Source organism: Phyllostomus discolor, chromosome 1 (genome assembly GCF_004126475.2).
Source record: "Phyllostomus discolor isolate MPI-MPIP mPhyDis1 chromosome 1, mPhyDis1.pri.v3, whole genome shotgun sequence".
Taxonomy (NCBI): Eukaryota; Metazoa; Chordata; class Mammalia; order Chiroptera; family Phyllostomidae; genus Phyllostomus; species Phyllostomus discolor.
In genome coordinates this window covers 122,273,326-122,290,662 of record NC_040903.2, presented here as the reverse complement: position 1 = coordinate 122,290,662, position 17,337 = coordinate 122,273,326, and the positions used below count along the sequence as shown (strand labels likewise).

The following is a 17,337-nucleotide window of genomic DNA, read 5'->3' as shown; positions in this document are numbered from 1 at the left end:
ATTCAACAAGAAAGTGAAATGAGTTATTAAAATGGTATAGAAAAACTTAAACGTGTATTATTCAGTGAAATAAGCCAGTGTGAAAAGGCTATGCTGTATGATTCCAACATTTTGGAAAAGGCAAAACTGCAGAGAGTGAAAAAAGGAGATCTGTGTTTCTGAGAACTGGAGGAAGGAGGAAGGACAAATAGGTGGAGCAGAGTGAACTTTCAGAGCAGTGAAACTATGCTGTTTGGTTCTGTAATGGTGAGTAAATAACATTACACGCTTGTCAAAATCCATGTAAGCACAAATAATACACCCTAGTGTAAACTATTTACTGTAATAGTAATATGCCAATGTTTGTTAATCAACTGTAATAATTGTCCATGCTATCATTAGATATTCATAATGGGAAAAATGTGAAATTGTGTTGGGGGAGAGGGCATCTATAAGAACTCTCTATACTATCTTCTCAATTTTATGTAAACCTAAGACTATTCTAAAAAATGAAGTCCATTAGTTTAAAACAATTTTTAAACATTTTGAACACATTTGTTAACTTCTAATGATATAAACTTTTAAGCCATCAAGAATTTGAAAAAACTAAAATGCAGTATTACATAATAACTTATGGTATAGAAAATAAAGGGACATTGCTGACATTATCATATAGGTTTAACTAAAACATTCTATATATCTACATTTATAATCTAACATTAAAATCTATGATAATTAAGTTTTTGTGGTTTTTTGTTACTTGTCTTATGATCTAGTAGATCAATAAGCCAAATTTAATATGTAAATAAATACCTTTAAATAAAAGGCTACTTACCACTATATTTGATGACACGAATTGTTGAATCTCCTTCACCAAATTTGGTGAGAGGTGTTAGTCTGACTTCATAAGCCTCTGGTTTAATTAGTTCAGTCAAATTATATGTAATTAATTCTCCTTTTTGAATATTTCCATTTATTTTTATCTCCTGTTCCCACCAACGCTGTTGCCCAGCCTGAAATGAAAATAATTATGCAATAATGTTCCCAGTATTTGATTCAGAGGTACTTAATTGTGTTGTAACCAAACTGGAAAAAAATTTTGATATTTTATTACATAGGAAAGTACTAATATTATGAATACATTTTATTAAAGTTCTAGTTTCTATAATAAGCAAAAAAATTTGGAAATGTTTGCAGATAATGACTAAATTATCACAGAATAGTCTGATATATAAACAGATTTAATATGTCACCTAATATTAAAAGTAAGAGAAACATAAAACAACAGTTTTTTGAAGTATCAATCTGGAAACATGAAGAGATATAAGTTTACCTCTTAACATATTTATAGTCAGCTGATCTTTGACAAAGACAATGCAATGCAGCAAAGACAGCTGTTGTGCTAGAACACTGGAAAGCTACATGCAAATTATTGTATCTAGGTACAGACATTATACCCTTCACAACATTAAACTCAAAATGGATCAAAGACCTACAATGGAAAACACAAAACTACAAAACTTTTAGAAGATAACATGGAAGAAAACCTAGAAGACCTTGGGTTTCACAGTGTCTTTTTAGATACAACACCGAAAGCAAAATCTATGAAAAAAGTAATATGCTGAACTTCTTTAATTTAAAAAATTTCTATTTTACCAAAGACATTATCACAAGAATGAAGACACGCCACAGATTTATTTGCAAAAGACACACTGATAAAGAACTGTTATACAAAAGATATAAACATCTCCTAAAATTCAACAATAAGAAAACAAAAGAAATTTAAACAATGGGCCACAGATTTTAACAAAAAAGATGCTTCACATTATATGTCATTAAAGAAATGAAAATAAAAACAACACTGAGTTACCATTACACACCTATTAAAATGCTCAAAATCCAGAACACTGATGATACCAAATGTTGCCAAGGATGTAGACAACTAGGAACTCTGTTTTTATTTTTAAATTTTTATCCTCACCTGAGGACACTTTTTTCATTGCTTCTAGAGAGGGAGGAAGAGAAAGAAACATTGATGGGACAGAAAAGCATTGATAAGCTTCCTCTCATATATGTCCGGACTGGGGTTGGCACCCAGACCAGGGATCATATGTGTCCAGACCAAAGGTGGCACACACCTTAACCCAGAGTGAAGATCAAACCTGCAACCTAGGTATATGCCCTGACTGAGAATCAAACTTACAACCTTTTGCTTTCAGGACAACATTCTAACCAACTGAACCACATCAGCCAGGGCTCAACTAGGCAGGGTTATTCACTACTGGTGGGAATGCAAAATGGTACAGACACATTGGAGGATAGCTGCTTGGTTATTTTTACAAAATTAAATATACTCTTCCCATATAACCCCGAAATTGTACTCCTTGGTGTTTACCCAAAAGAGGTGAAAATTTAGGTTTGTGCAAAAAATCTGTACATGGACGTTTATAGCAGCTTTATTTAGAATTCCTGAAAACTTGGAAGCAACCTAGATGTCCTATATCAGGTAAGTAGATGAATAAATTGTTCTACAGCCAGACAATGGGTTATTATTTAGTGCTCAAAGGAAAAGAACTATAAACCAATAAAGGACATAGAGGAAAAAAAAGCAAACAACCCAATTTTAAAATGGGCAAAGGACCTGAATAGACACTTATCCAAAGGGGGCATACAGATGGCCAATAGACATATGAAAAAATGCTCAATGCCATTAATCCTAAGAGAAATGCAAATTGAAACCACAATGAAATACCATCTTATACCTGTCACAATGGCTATCATCAATAAATCAGCAAACAACAAGTGCTGGTGAGGATGTGGAGAAAAGAGAACATTTTTGCACTATTGGTGGAAATACAGACTGGTGTAACTGCTGGAGAAAGCAGTATGGAGGTGCCTCAAAAAATTAAAAATGGATCTTGCTTTTGACCCAACTATCACACTTCTAGGAATTTACCTGAAAAAACACAAAACACTAATTCTAAAGAACATAAGTACTTCTATGTTCATTGCAGTATTATTTAAAATTAGCAAGATATGGAAAAAGTCCAAGTGTCCATCAGTAGATGAATGAATAAAACAACCAAGGGGCATTTACACAATGGAATACTACTTGGCTATAAAAAAGAAGAAAATTTTATCCATTGCAAAAATGTGGATGGACCTCGAGAACATTATACTAAGTGAAATAAGCCAGTCAGAGAAAGACAAATACCACATATTTCCACTCATATGTGAAATCTAATGAACAAACTGAACTAACAAGAAAAATGGGGAAAGACTTATGGATGGAAAGCAGGGTGACAGATGAGTGAGGGGAGGTTTAGAGGGTGAAGGGATTGAGCAGAAAGGAAAAAGGACTCATGCACATGGACAACAGTGTGGTGATTGCTGGGGATGATGAGTATAATTGGACTAAATGGTAATGGAAAAATACAATAAAGACTAAATTTTTAAAAAAGACATGGAGAAACAAATGCATATTAAAAAGTAAAATAAACCAATATGGAAAGGCTACATTTTCTACCATTCTAACTGTATGAAATTTTGGAAAAAGCAAAAGTATGGATACAGTGAAAACATTAGAGGTCTCCAGGGGTTAGGAAAGAGGGAAGGATGAACAAGCTGAGCATAGAATTTTTAGGGCAATAAAACTACTCTGCATGAGGAATAGTGGGAGATACATGTAATGATAAATTTACTCAAACCCACAGAATGTAAAACACCAAGAATTAACCGTAATGTAAACTATGGACTTTGATAATAGATGGGTCAATGTAGGCTCAACTGAAAAAAAAAATCTTCTGGAAGAGGATGCTCTATTTGTTTTTTTAAATCATTGTACACTTTCATTTTTGTTTTTATTGTTACTCTATTAAAGTTGTCTCAATTTTTGTCCATTGCTCTCCTCTGCTCCCTCTACCCCCCACTCCCACAGTCAATCCCCACCCTGTTGTCCATGCCAATGGGTCATTAACACTTGTTCTTTAACTTGTCCCTTCCCCTTCTTTCCTCCCTTATCACCCCTTTTCTGGTCCCTGTCAGTTTGTTCCTTATTTCCACACCTCTGGTTCTATTTTGCTAGTTAGGTTCCTATTATGGGGAGGATTATATGGTATTTGTCTTTCGCTGCCCAGCTTATTTCACTAAAGATAATACTCTTCAATTCCATTCATGCTGTCTCCAATGGTAGAAGTTTCTGCTTAGTATTCCATTATATAAATGTACCACGGTTTTTTGATCCACTCAATTATAGATGGGCACTTTAGGTTGTTTCCAGCACTTGGCTATTGCAAATAATGCTGCTATGAACATTGAGATGCATAGGTTCTTTTCAATTGATGTTTCAGGATTCTTAGGGTACAATACTAGCAGTGAAATTGCTGGATGAAAATATAGTTCTGTTTTTAGATTTTTGAGGAAATTCCATAGTTTTCCACAGCAGCTGCAGCAGTCTGCATTCCCACCAACAGAGTACTAGGGTTTTCTTTTCCCCTAGCACTTGTTGGTTGATTTGTTAATGAGGGCTATCCTGACTGGTGTGAAGTGGTATCTTGTTGTGGTTTTAATTTACATCTCTCTGATGACTAGTGATGCTGAGCATCTTTTCATATGTCTCTGGGCCCTCTGTATGTCCTCTGTTGGAGAAGTGTCTGTTCAGGTTCTTTGCCTATTTTTAAATTAGATGGTTTGTCTTCCTGGTGTGGAGTCATGTGAGTTCTCTGTATGTTTTGGAGATCAAACCCTTGTCTGATGTATCATTGGGAAATATATTTTCCCATACAATTTATTCCCTTTTCACTTTGAAGGTATTTTTTTAACCATGCAAAAGCTTTTTAGTTTGTTGTAGTCTCATTTCTTTATTCTTTCCTTTATATCCCTTGCCCTAGGTCAGGGGTGTCAAGCTCATTTTCACCAGGGACCACATCAGCCTTGCCATTGCTTTCAAAGGGCTGAATGTAATTTTAGGATTGTATAAATATAACTACTCCTTAATGGCTGAGCGAGAGCTCGGTGCTGCCACTGGGTAGAAACAAGGTGCTGGGCTGGATAAAACAAGGTGTGGGGCTGGATTCAGCCCATAGGTCTTGTGTTTGCCACCTGTACCATAGGGGATGCATCAGTGAAAATATTACTGTGTGGGATATCCAAAATTTTCCTATGTTCTTCTTTAGGAGTTTCATGTTGTCATGTCTTATATTTAAGTATTTTATCCATCTTGAGTTTATTTTGTTTTGTTAATAATGGCCATTCTGACCTGTGTGAGGTGGTATCTCATTATAGCTTTAATTTGCATCTTTCTGATGGATAGTGATGTTGAGCATCCTTTTGTATGCTTACCGGCCCTCTGTATGCTCTCCTTGGAGAAGTGTTTGCTCAGGTCATTTGCCAATTTTTTAACTGTATTGTTTATCTTCCTGGTATTGAATCATATGAGTTCTTTATATATTTTGGAGATCAAACCATTGTCTGAGTTATCATTGGCAAATATGTTGAATATTTGCCAATATTTTCACTTCGGTGATGTTTTTAGCCATGCAGAAACTTTTTAATTTGATGTAGTCCCATTTGTTTATTCTATCCTTTATTTCCCTTGCCCTGGAAAATATATCAGAGAAAATACTGCTGTATGGGATATCTGAAATTTTACTACCTGTTTTCCTCTAGGAGTTTTATGGTTTCACAGCTTATGTTGAAGATTTTTAGCCATTTTGAGTTTATCCTGGTGCATGGTATAAGTAGGTAGTCTAGTTTCATTTTTTGCGTGTTCATTCCAGATCTCCAGATTTATTGAAAAGGCTATTTTTACTCCATTTTACATTTCTTCCCCCATTTGTTAAATATCAATAGACCTTAGAAACATAGGCTTATTTCTGGGCTCTCTATTCTGTTCCATTGATTGATGTGTCTGTTCTTATGCCAGTACCAGATTGTTTTGATTACAGTTGCCTCCTAGTATAGGTTGATATCAGGTATTGTGATCCCTCCTGCTTTGTTCTTCTTTCTCAAAATTGATGAGGCTATTGATGATCATTTTTGGTTCCATATAAATTTTTGAAACATTTGTTCTAAATCTGTGAAATATGGCATTAGTGTTTTGATAGGGATTGCACTGAATCTATAAATGGTTGCGAGGAAAATGGACATTTTAATTATGTCAGTTCTTCTAATCCATGAGCACAGTACTGGCTTCCATTTGTTTGTGTCTTCCTTAATTTCTTTTTTCAGTGTTTTATAATTTTCTGAGTACAGGTCTTTTACCTCCTTGGTTAAGTTTATTTCTAGGTATTCAATTTTTCTTGTTATTATAGTAAATTGGATTTTTTTCTTAGTTTCTCTTTATGGTATTTCATTTTTGTTGTATAGAATGCCTTTGATTTTTGAATATTGACTTTGTATACTGCTATTTTGCTAAATTTGCTTATTAGGTTAAGTAGTTTTCTGGTGGAGATTATAGGGTTTTCTAGGTACATTATCATATCATCTGCAAATAATGAGTTTTACTTCCTTCTTTCCAATTTAGATGCCTTTTATTTTTTTAACTTTTCTAATTGCTGTGGATAGAATTTCCAATACTATGTTGAATAAAAGTGGTGAAAGTGGTGAAAAGTAGACATCCTTGTTTTTTTCCTGATTTTAGGGGGGAGCTTTTAGTTTTTGCCTGTTGAGTACGATGTTGGCTGTAGATTTCCAATGTATGGCCTTTATTATGGTGAGGAATGCTCCCTCTATTCCCACTTTGCTGCATGTTTTCATCATAAATGGGTGCTGTACTTTATCAAATGCTTTTTCCACACCTATTGATATGATCATATGATTTTTGTCTTTCATTTTATGTATTTGCTATATTATGCTTATTGATTTGTGAACATTATGCCATCATTGCAACACTGGGATGATTCCACTTGATCATGGTGCATAATCTTTTTAATGTGTTGCTGGACGTGGTTTGTCAATATTGTGTTGAGGACTTTAGCACCCATGTTTATCAGCACTATTGGCCTGCAGTTTTCCTTCTTTGTTGTGTCTTTATCTGGTTTTGGAATTAGGATAATAATGGCCTCATAAAGAGTTTGGAAGTCTTCCCTTTCTTGGATTTTTTGAAATATTTTGAGGACAGGTGTTAGCTCTTCCCTAAATGTTTGGTAAAATTCACCTGTGAAGCCATCCATTCCAGGGCTTTTGTGTGCTGGGGTTTTTTGATTATTGCTTCAATTTCACTAATTGTTATTGTCCTATATAGATTTTCTTCCTCCTCCTCCTCCTCCTCTTCTTCTTCCACTTCTTCTTCTCCTTCTTCTCCTTCTTCTTCTTCTCTTCTTCTTCTTCTTCTTCTTCTTCTTCTTCTTCTTCTTCTTCTTCTTCTTCTTCTCCTTCTCCTTCTCCTTCTTCTTCTTCTCCTTCTCCTTCTCCTTCTTCTTCTTCTTCTTCTTCTTCAGTTTTGGAAGATTGTGTGTTTCTAGAAATTTGTCTGTTTTGCCCTGGTTGTCAATTTTATTGGCACATAGTTTTTCATAGTAATTTCTTATGACCTTTGTATTTCTGTGCTTGTGGTTGCAATTTCTCTTTTTTCATTTCTGATTTTATTTATTTGGGTCCTCTCTCCTTTTTTCTTGATGAGTCTGGTTAAATTCTTGTCAACTTTGTTTTTCTTTTCCAAGAACCAGCTCCTAGATTTATTGATCCTTTGAATTTTCTTTTAGTCTCTCTGTCACTTAATTTTGCTCTGACCTTGCTTATTTCCTTCCTTCTACTCACTCTGGGTTTTGTTTCTTATTGTTCCTCTAGTTCCTGTAGATGTAGGATTAGGTTGTTTATATGAAATGTTTTTATCTTTTTAAGATAGGTCTGTATTGCTATGAACTTCTGTTTTAGAAGTACCTTCACTGTGTTCCATAGGTTTTGAGCTGTTGTGTGTTTATTTTAAAATTGTTTCCTGAAACTTTTTGATTTCTTCCTTGATCTCATTACTAATGCATTCATTACTTAAGAGTATGTTATTAGTTTCAAGCCATTGTGATCTGAGAAGATGCTTGATATGGTTTCAATTTTCTTGAGTTTTTGAGGCATGTTTTCTGACCTATTATGTGATCTATCTTTGAAAATGTTCCATGTGCATTTAAAAAGAATGCATATTTTGTTTCTTTGGAGTGAAATGTTCTGTATATATCAATTTAGTTCATTGATCTAGACTGTTGTTCAATACCACAATACCCTCATTGATTCATTGCTTGGAAAATCTATCCATTGATGTCAATAGAGTGTTAAAATCCCCTACTATAAGTGCATTACTGTTGATATCTTTCTTGAAGTCACCTGAGATTTTCCTTAATATATTTTGGTGCTCTTATGTTAAGTGCAACTATATGTAGAAGATTTATATCTTATCAATGGATTGCTCTCTTGAGTATTATATAGTGTCCTCCTTTGTCTCTTTTTGTGGTCTTTATTTTCAAATCTATTTTGTGTGATATAGGTGTTGCTACCCCAGCTATTTTTCATGCTCATTTGCTTAGAATATTTTTTCTATCCCATCACTTTCATCTGTTTAGATATATTGTTCTGAAGTGGATCTCTTGTAGATAGCAAATATGTAGGTTATGTTTTCTTATCCATTCAACTACCCTGAATCTTTTGATTGGAACATTTAATCCATTCGCTTTTAAGGTTATTATTTTTTTCCAATTTTTATGTTTTATTTTTTAATTTTATTTTAATCATTGTTCAAATACAGTTTTCTGCCTTTTACTCCCATTCCAGTGCACCCACCCATCCCTCCCCACTTCCCTCCCATTACCCCATCCCCCAGTTTTTGTCCATGCATCCTTTAAGTTTGTTCCTGTAAACCCTTCCCATTCTGCCCTGAAATTCTCTCCCCTCTCCCCTCTGGTCACCATCAGCCCGTCCTCCATTTCAGTGTCTTTAACTATATTTTGCTTGTTTCTTTGTTTTGTTGATTAGGTTCCCGTTAAAGGTGAGATCATATGGTATCTGTCTTTCACTGCCTGGCTTATTTCACTTAGCATAATGCTTTCCAGCTCCGTCCATGCTGTTACAAATGGTAGGAGCTCCTTCTTTCTTTCTGCTGCATAGAATTCCATTGTGTAAATGTACCATAATTTTTTGATCCCTTCATTAGTAAATGAAGGCATGCCCTAGATGCCCTAGATGGGCACCTAGGTTGCTTCCAGCACCTAGCTATTGTAAATTGTGCTGCTATGAACATTGGGGTGCATAGGTTCTTTTGGATTGGTGTTTCAGGGTTCTTAGGATATACTCACAGCAGTGGAATTGTTGGGACAAAATGCAGACCCACTTTTAGTTTTCTGAGGAAGTTCTATACTGTTTTCCATAGTGGTTGTACCAGTCTGCAGTCCCACCAACAGTGCACTAGGGTCCCCTTTTCTCCAACACTTGTTTGTTGCTTTGTTTATGATGGCCATTCTGACTGGTGTAGAGTGGTATATGATTGTGTTTTTAATTTGCATCTCTCTGATAGCTAGCAGTATTGAACATCATTTCATGTGTCTTTGGATCATCCCTATGTCCTCCTTGGAGAAGTGTCTGTTCAAGTCCTTTGTCCATTTTTTAATTGGGTTGCTTGTCTTAGAGTAGAGTTGTGTAAGTTCTTTTTTAAAAAAAATATGTATTTATTTTTAGAGAGGGAAGGGAGGGAGAAAGAGAGAGAGAAACATCAATGTGTGGTTGCTGGGGGCTGTGGCCTGCAACCCAGGCATGTGCCCTGGCTGGGAATCGAACCTGTGATGCTTTGGTTCACAGCCTGTGCTCAATCCACTGAGCTATGCCAGCCAGGGTGTAAGTTCTTTATATATTTTGGAGATTAAACCCTTGTCTAGGGTATCATTGGCAAATGTTTTCCCATACAGTTGGTTCTCTTTTTATTTTGATACTGTTTTCTTTAGGTGTGCAGAAGCTTTTTATTTTGATGAGACCCCATTGGTTTATTCTATCCTTTATGTCCCTTGCTCTAGGGGACATGTCAGTAAAAAAGGTTCTGCATGAAATATCTGAGATTTTCCTACCTACGTTCTCCTCTAGGACTTTAATGGTGTCACGGTTTATATTTAAGTCTTTTATTCACCTTGAATTTATTTTTGTATAAAGTGTAAGTTGGTGCTCAAGTTTCATTTTTTTGCATGTAGCTGTCCAGTTCTCCCAACACCATTTGCTGAAGAGGCAATTTTTACTCCATTTTAGGTTGCTGCTTCCTTTGTAAAATATTAATTGACTGTAGAGGCTTGGGTTTATTTCTGGGCTCTCTGTTCTGTTCCATTGGTCTATGTGCCTGTTTTTATGCCAGTACCAGGCTGTTTTGATTACAGTGGCCTTGTAGTATAGTTTAGTGTTGGGTATTGTGATCCCTCCTACTTTACTCTTCTTTCTCAAAATTGCAGCAGCTATTTGGGGTCGTTTATGGTTCCATATAAATTTTTGAAGTGTTTGTTCTATGTCTGTGAAATAAGCCATTGGTACTTTAATAGGTATTGCATTGAATGTGTAAATTGCTTTGGGTAGTATGGACATTGTGATGATATTCATTCTTCCAATCCATGAACACGGTATATGTTTCCATTTATTTGTATCTTCCTTGATTTCTTTCCTCAGTGTTATGTAGTTTTTTGAATACAGGTCTTTTACCTCTTTGGTTAGGTTTATTCCTAGGTATTTTATTTTTCTTTTTGCTATTTCAAATGGGATTTTTTTTTTTTTTGATTTCTGCTTCTGCTGTTTCATTGTTAGTGTACAGAAATGCCTTTGATTTCTGGATATTGACTTTGTATCCTGCTATTTTGCCAAACTCATTTTATTAGGTCAAGCAGTTTTTGGTGGAGTCTATAGGATTTTCTATGTACACTATTATGTCATCTGCAAACAATGACAGTTTTGTTTCCTCCTTCCCAATTTGGATGCCTTTTATTTCTTTTTCTTGTCTGATCACTGTGGCTACAACTTCAGTACTATATTGAATAGAAGTGGTGAAAGTGGACAGCCTTGTCTTGTTCCTGATCTTAGTGGAAAAGATTTTAGTTTTTGCCTGTTGAGTATGATGTTGGCTGTAGGTCTCTCATATATGGCCTTTATTATGTTGGGGAATGCTCCCAGTTTGCTGAGTGTTTTTATCATGAATGGGTGCTGTACCTTATCAAATGCTTTTTCTGCATCTATTAATACGATCATGCGATTTTTGTCTTTGCTTTTGTTTATGTGATGTATTACATTTACTGATTTGTGAATATTGAACCATCCTTGCATCCCTGGAATGAATCCCACTTGGTCATGGTGTATGATCTTCTTAATGTACTGTTGGATGCGGTTTGCCAGTATCTTGTTGAGGATTTTAGCGTCAATGTTCATCAGCAATATTGGCCTGTAGTTTTCTTTCTTTGTTGTGTCTTTATCTGGTTTTGGAATTAGGATGATGTTGGCCTCATAAAAAGAGTTTGGGAGTCTTCCATCTTTTTGGATTTTTTGGAATAGTCTGTGAAGAATAAGAGTTATCCCTTCCTTAAATGCTTTATAAAATTCTCCTGTGAAACCATCTGATCCAGGGCTTCTGTATGTCAGGAGTTTTTTTTTTTTTTTAAAGATTTTATTTATTTATTTTTAGGGAGGGAAGGCGGGGCGGGGCGAGAGAGAGAGAGAGAGAGAGAGAGGGAGAGAAACATCAATGTGGGGTTGCTGGGGTTGTGGCCTGCAACCCAGGAATGTACCCTGGCTGGGAATCGAACCTGGGACACTTTGGTTCCCAGCCCGCGCTCAATCCACTGAGCTATGCCAGCCAGGGCTAGGAGTTATTTTTTATTACTGCTTCAATTTTTTTTGCTGTTATTGGTTTGTTCAGGCTTTCTGCTTCTTTTTCATTGAGTTTTGGAAGATTATATTTTTCTAGAAATTTGTCCTTTTCATCTAGGTTTTCAAATTTATTGGCATACAGTTCTTCATAGTAATTTCTTACAATCCTTTGTATTTCTGTGGTATCAGTTGTAATCCCTCCTCTTTCATTTCTGATTGTGTTTATTTGGGTCTTCTCTCTTTTTTTTCTTGATGAGTCTGCTTGTCAATTTTGTTTATCTTTTCAAAGATCCAGCTCCTGGATTCATTGATCCTTAGAATTGTGCTTTTAGTCTCTATGTCATTTAATTCTGCTCTGATCTTGGTTATTTCCTTCCTTCTGTTTGCTCTAGGCTGTCTTTGTTGTTGTTCCTCAAGTTCTTGTAGATGTAGAGTTGGAATGTTTGTTTGTTTGAAATATTTCTATCTTTTTAAGGTATGCCTGTATAGCTATGAACTTCCCTCTCAGGACTGCCTTAGCTGTGTCCCATAAGTTTTGGGTTGTTGTGAGTTCGTTTTAATTTGTTTCCAGAAACCTTTTGATTTCTTCCCTAATTTCATTCTTGACCCATTCCTTGTTTAATAGCATGCTATTTAATCTCTATGATTTTGAGTGTTTTGGGTTATTTTCCTTGGGGTTGGTTTCCAGCTTCAGTCCCTTGTGGTCAGAGAAAATGCTTGGCATGATTTCAATTTTCTTGAAATTGTTGAGGCTTGTTTTGTGTCCTATCATGTGGTCTATCTTTGAAAATGTTCCGAGTGCATTTGAAATGAATGTGTATTTAGCTGCTTTGGGATGGAGGGCTCTGTATATATCAGTTAAGTCAATTTCATCTAGGGTATTGAGGTTATTATTGATAGATACTCATTCATTGACATTTTTCCCTTTTGTACCTGTGTTCCCCTCTTTTTCTCCTCACAAAGCAGGCTCTTTAGCATGCCTTGCAATACTGGTTTGGGGGAGGTGTGTTGTTTTAGCTTTCTTTTGTCTGGGAAACTCCTTATTTCACCTTCCATTTTAACTGAGAGTCTTGCTAGGTAGAGTATTCTTAGTTGCAGACCTTTGCCTTTCAATACTTGGAATATTCCTTGCCATTGCTTTCTGGCTTGGAGCATTTCCATTGAGAAGTCAGCTGCTCGCCTTATCAGGGCTCCCTTGTATTTTACTTGCTGTTTCTCCTTTGCCACCATTATATTGTCTTTGTATTTAAATTTTGCCATTTTTATATTGATGTGTCTTGGAGTAGACCTCTTTGGGTTCATCTTGATTGGAACCCTCTGTACTTCCTAAATTTGTGTGACTTTTTCTCTCATCAAATTAGGGAAATTTTCCATCATTACTTTTTCAAACAGGTTTTCTATGCCTTACTCCTCTTCTCCTCCTTCTGGTATCCTTATTATAAGGATATTTTTATGTTTCATGTTGTCTTGCAGTTCCCTTAACACCTCTTCATTCTTTTTGAGTTTTTTTTTAATTTATTTTTTTATTCTGTTGCTCTGTCTGTTAATTTTTTCCTACTTTGTCCTCCAGTTTGCTGATTTGGGATTCCACTTCATCTTGCCTGCTTGTAATTCCTTCTATTGGGTTCTTCAATTCAGAAATTGAATTTGTCATTCCTTCCTGGCTTTTACTGATATTTTTAATGTCTTTTTTCATGCTGATGTAGTTTGCAGTAAGTTCCTTATAGTTTCCCTGTAGTTATTTGTAGTTATCACTGAGCTCATTGAGCTTCCTCATATCCATTATTTTGAACTCAATGTCTAATAGTTTACTTGCTCCTATTTCATTTAGCATTCTTTCTGGGGATTCCTCATTTCCTTTTGATTGGGTGTTGTTTCTTTGTCTTCCCATTTTAGGTGACTCTTCTGGTTTGTTTCTGCTTCTTGATCTCCTTTGACTCCCTCTCTTCATGGTATGACCTTCTGTGGTAGGAGACCTGTGGTATTCAGTGTGCAGTCTCCTTGATTTCCTGAACTTGATGCTCTTGGGATGCTCTTTATGCCATTTATGTTGGCTCTCTGGGTTGTAACTGAGTTTTTATTGTTGTTGGGTTATTCCTTGGTGGGTCCTTCCCTTTGGCTGGTTGATTGAGAGTCACTCCACTGACCACATCTCATATGCTGTTGTGCAGGATATTGATATTAGGGAAGGTTATGCACGTTTTGGGATAGGAGGTATATGAGAAGTCCTGTACCTTCTGTTAATTACCTTCCTGTACAGGAAGGTACCTGTACACCCATTTCTAAGACACTTCCTGTTACAGGAAGGTACCTTCCTGTACCTTCTGTGAATTTAAACTACTGTAAAAGAATGCAGTCTAAAAAATTCTATTGTCGTACTTTTATAATTTGCTGTTCTTTTCATATAATTTCAGTTGTATTTTATTTACATAACTATTACAAGTATAGTTGCCTAGTAATATACACACACATATATCTATATCTATCTATATCTATAATCTGATCTTTGGGTATCTGATATCTATAGAATCAACATAAACTGACAGCATAAGCTTCATATTCGTATTGATTCCCCTGGCTTCCCAAGTCATACAGTGCTTATGCAGAAGTGTCCAGTGGATTTTGTACATGACTTGGGTTTGTATCACATGTGAGAAGCCTTAAACATAAGAACCTTTAGTATTTTGTAATTGGTAGTAACCAAACCTACTTAGGCATTATCCAAGAGGGCAACATTATATTTATACTCAACATTAAACAGACCTTCCCGTGCTTCACAGGGAAACACTGCCTTAATATTCTAAGGATGTTGGCTTCGCAAATTAACTTGAAAAGAGAGGCTGGGGAAAAAAGCTGATGCCTCTGTACAATGAAATGCAAAAATCAAGAGACCCACAGAAAACTGTCTTCTACATATATCATCTTGATGAGTCTATAAAGTGGTATAAGTTTGGAGAGCAATTTGGCAATAAAAAAATATTGCTATAAGAAAAGATAAACTCTTGTATATCAGGAAACAGGAATATTCATGGCATAGAAAACAGGAATAATTTAAACATCAATAAGAGGTAGAATAATGAAATTGTAGATTCTTCATAAAATATAATACAAAATACAGAATGAAAAATGAACTTGAGCTATGTACATTATCAGGAATGAATTTCATAAAATTGAGCAAAACTTAACTTTGTAGCAGAAATATTGTAAAATTTAAGTTTAAAGCATTCATTTTGAATATATATACATACACGCACACAAATATGGAAAATAGTAAATACTTAAGTACTAAGTTCAGGATATTGGCCATGTGGGTTAGGAGAGCATCAAGACAAGATACAATTAGGAGGGGGTAAAGAACGTAGTTAACTAAATTAGGTGACTTTTTTCCTATTTTCACATTGTTAGTGTATATACAAGTTATACATATATTATTTTTGTGCTTCAGGATCTTATATGTGATATTTATTATAACTCTGCACTAGCGGTGCTCATATTCAGGCACACATGAGAGTCACAAGACAAATTTCAAGTCTTAACCACCCATATTTCTGCTTCAAAAAGGTCTAGACATTAATTTTTCAATATTTTTAGAAATATAATTTCTAAAAATCATCCCATTTCTAAGACACTTTGGATACAGATGACCCAGGAGCTACATTTACGGAGGCACAGCTCAGCCTTGCTACACCACCTCATTAATACAAAATCTTCTTCCAACAGCCTAACATTGATTACTCCATAACTTTCACTTCAGGCTGGATAGTTCAAAACCAGAAAAACTCACTGCACATGTAAGTCCTTACTATGTGACAATACTATTTTAACTGTGTTATAATACTGACATATAATTACCATGACTCTTGGTAGGTAGGAACTAATTCTAGCCCTGTTTTATGAATAAGGAAATGAGGTAGAGGAAAATTAATGCTATATAGATTGAGAGTAACATCTGTGAAATGTCATTACATCTAAAATTATTCTTTTTGGTGTCACTTTCCCTTTTCCTTCACTTGATTTTATCTCTCCTTTCACTTTTTACCAGAGCCAATTTTGTTATAATACTGTTACAGTAATTTCTGCATATAGATTATAAGGCAGAAATAATTTCTTATTAATTGTTATATCTGTAATGTCTGCTCATTAACTTGGTAAAGATGTGATGAAATTAAATTCCAGCATAGTATGTATTTGAGTGGCCTCCAAGGAGTGCAGCAGAAGATCCAGCTCAGTAATAACCACATACAATCACTAAATTTAAATACACTAGTAAAAATGGGCATAAAATCTAATTGCACAGAAAATACTTTACTCATGCATAGCTGATACAAGATACTACAAAGTTTTTATCAGTTTTGGAGGGTAAAGATTTTATAAAATAATATAATATAAATGACAATTGCTTTCACTTTCAGATTTTAGATATTTAAATTAGATTTATGAACTAAAGACAAAGTACTGTTATTTCAGAAGATAGATACAAGTAATTTAAACTCAGAAAACATGTAGAGAATAATTTGATGTTTTACTATTATTTAAAGGCACACAAGTTTAATCAAGGTGTACTTTTCTGAATGTTAATATAAATTTAATATCACTTAATATTTGTAATACATCTTGATTGGAGACTGGGTATTCTGTTGCTATAATGAGATGCTCTACTTGAATAATTTTAGTTGGCAGATATATTGATATCATTATACTTATTACAGACTCTGGAGTACATAACTTCATATGTGTATTAAAAAAACAATGATGTTGATTCCAAGTCTTTAATTTTAAAGCTTTAATGAAAGTATATACTTCAGCAGTTGAGGAATAAGCAATTAAATACTTCATATTGTATCTCAGTAAGCTGTGCAAATGTAAAAATGTGAAAACTAAATGCAATATTTGCACATACATAAGAAAACACAATATTACTATATTGTTTGGATGTAATACTACAAAATCCCGAAAAAACATAGGATCTAAACCATAATTTCAATGATAATCCAGATTACACCCATATGCATGTTGATTTAAAATTATGTTAAACATTTTTTATCATTTCTATTACAATACTTTTTCCATTTAACTTTCTTTATTTCTTGGAGAAGAAATCATTCCTTTCACATGATTTAGAGGGTCCCTTCAAAACCCAAAATGCCACTACAAGCAGGACTTTTGTGAAAAGTTGCAGGTTTCTGTTTTTACCACTGAAGGCACTTAAAAGGCATGTTGCAAAGGTGTCAGAAGGACAAATCATATTAATGTTTTTAATTTGAAAAGGAATAAAGCCAGCTCCTTTAAGCAGAAGGCTGCAACAGATTCTGAAATGTGATAGAAAAAAAATGCCATCTTTTCCTTTCCTTCTGTGCTGTGAACTTTTTTCAGCACTATAAGAGAGAACCTAAAAGAGGAGATGAGGGCATACATGAACTGAACACCAGACGTATATATGCATGTGTTCCATTTATTTTTAAGTAACCTTGTAAGAGAGATATTAATAAGCTCATTTAATAGGAAACTTCCACTTGTGTTTACCAACTACACTGCTAGTAAAAA

General features: G+C 34.8%; 1 protein-coding gene across 1 annotated transcript in view; it reads right to left on the bottom strand.

The window, feature by feature from the left end:
* MDGA2 (MAM domain containing glycosylphosphatidylinositol anchor 2) overlaps positions 1 to 17,337 on the bottom strand; it is an 859,730-nt gene that overhangs the window by 52,841 nt on the left and 789,552 nt on the right. Inside the window, exon 11 of the mRNA XM_036028780.1 lies at positions 815 to 992. Coding sequence (XP_035884673.1) covers positions 815 to 992 — 178 coding nt within the window. The remainder of the gene's footprint in view (positions 1 to 814; positions 993 to 17,337) is intronic.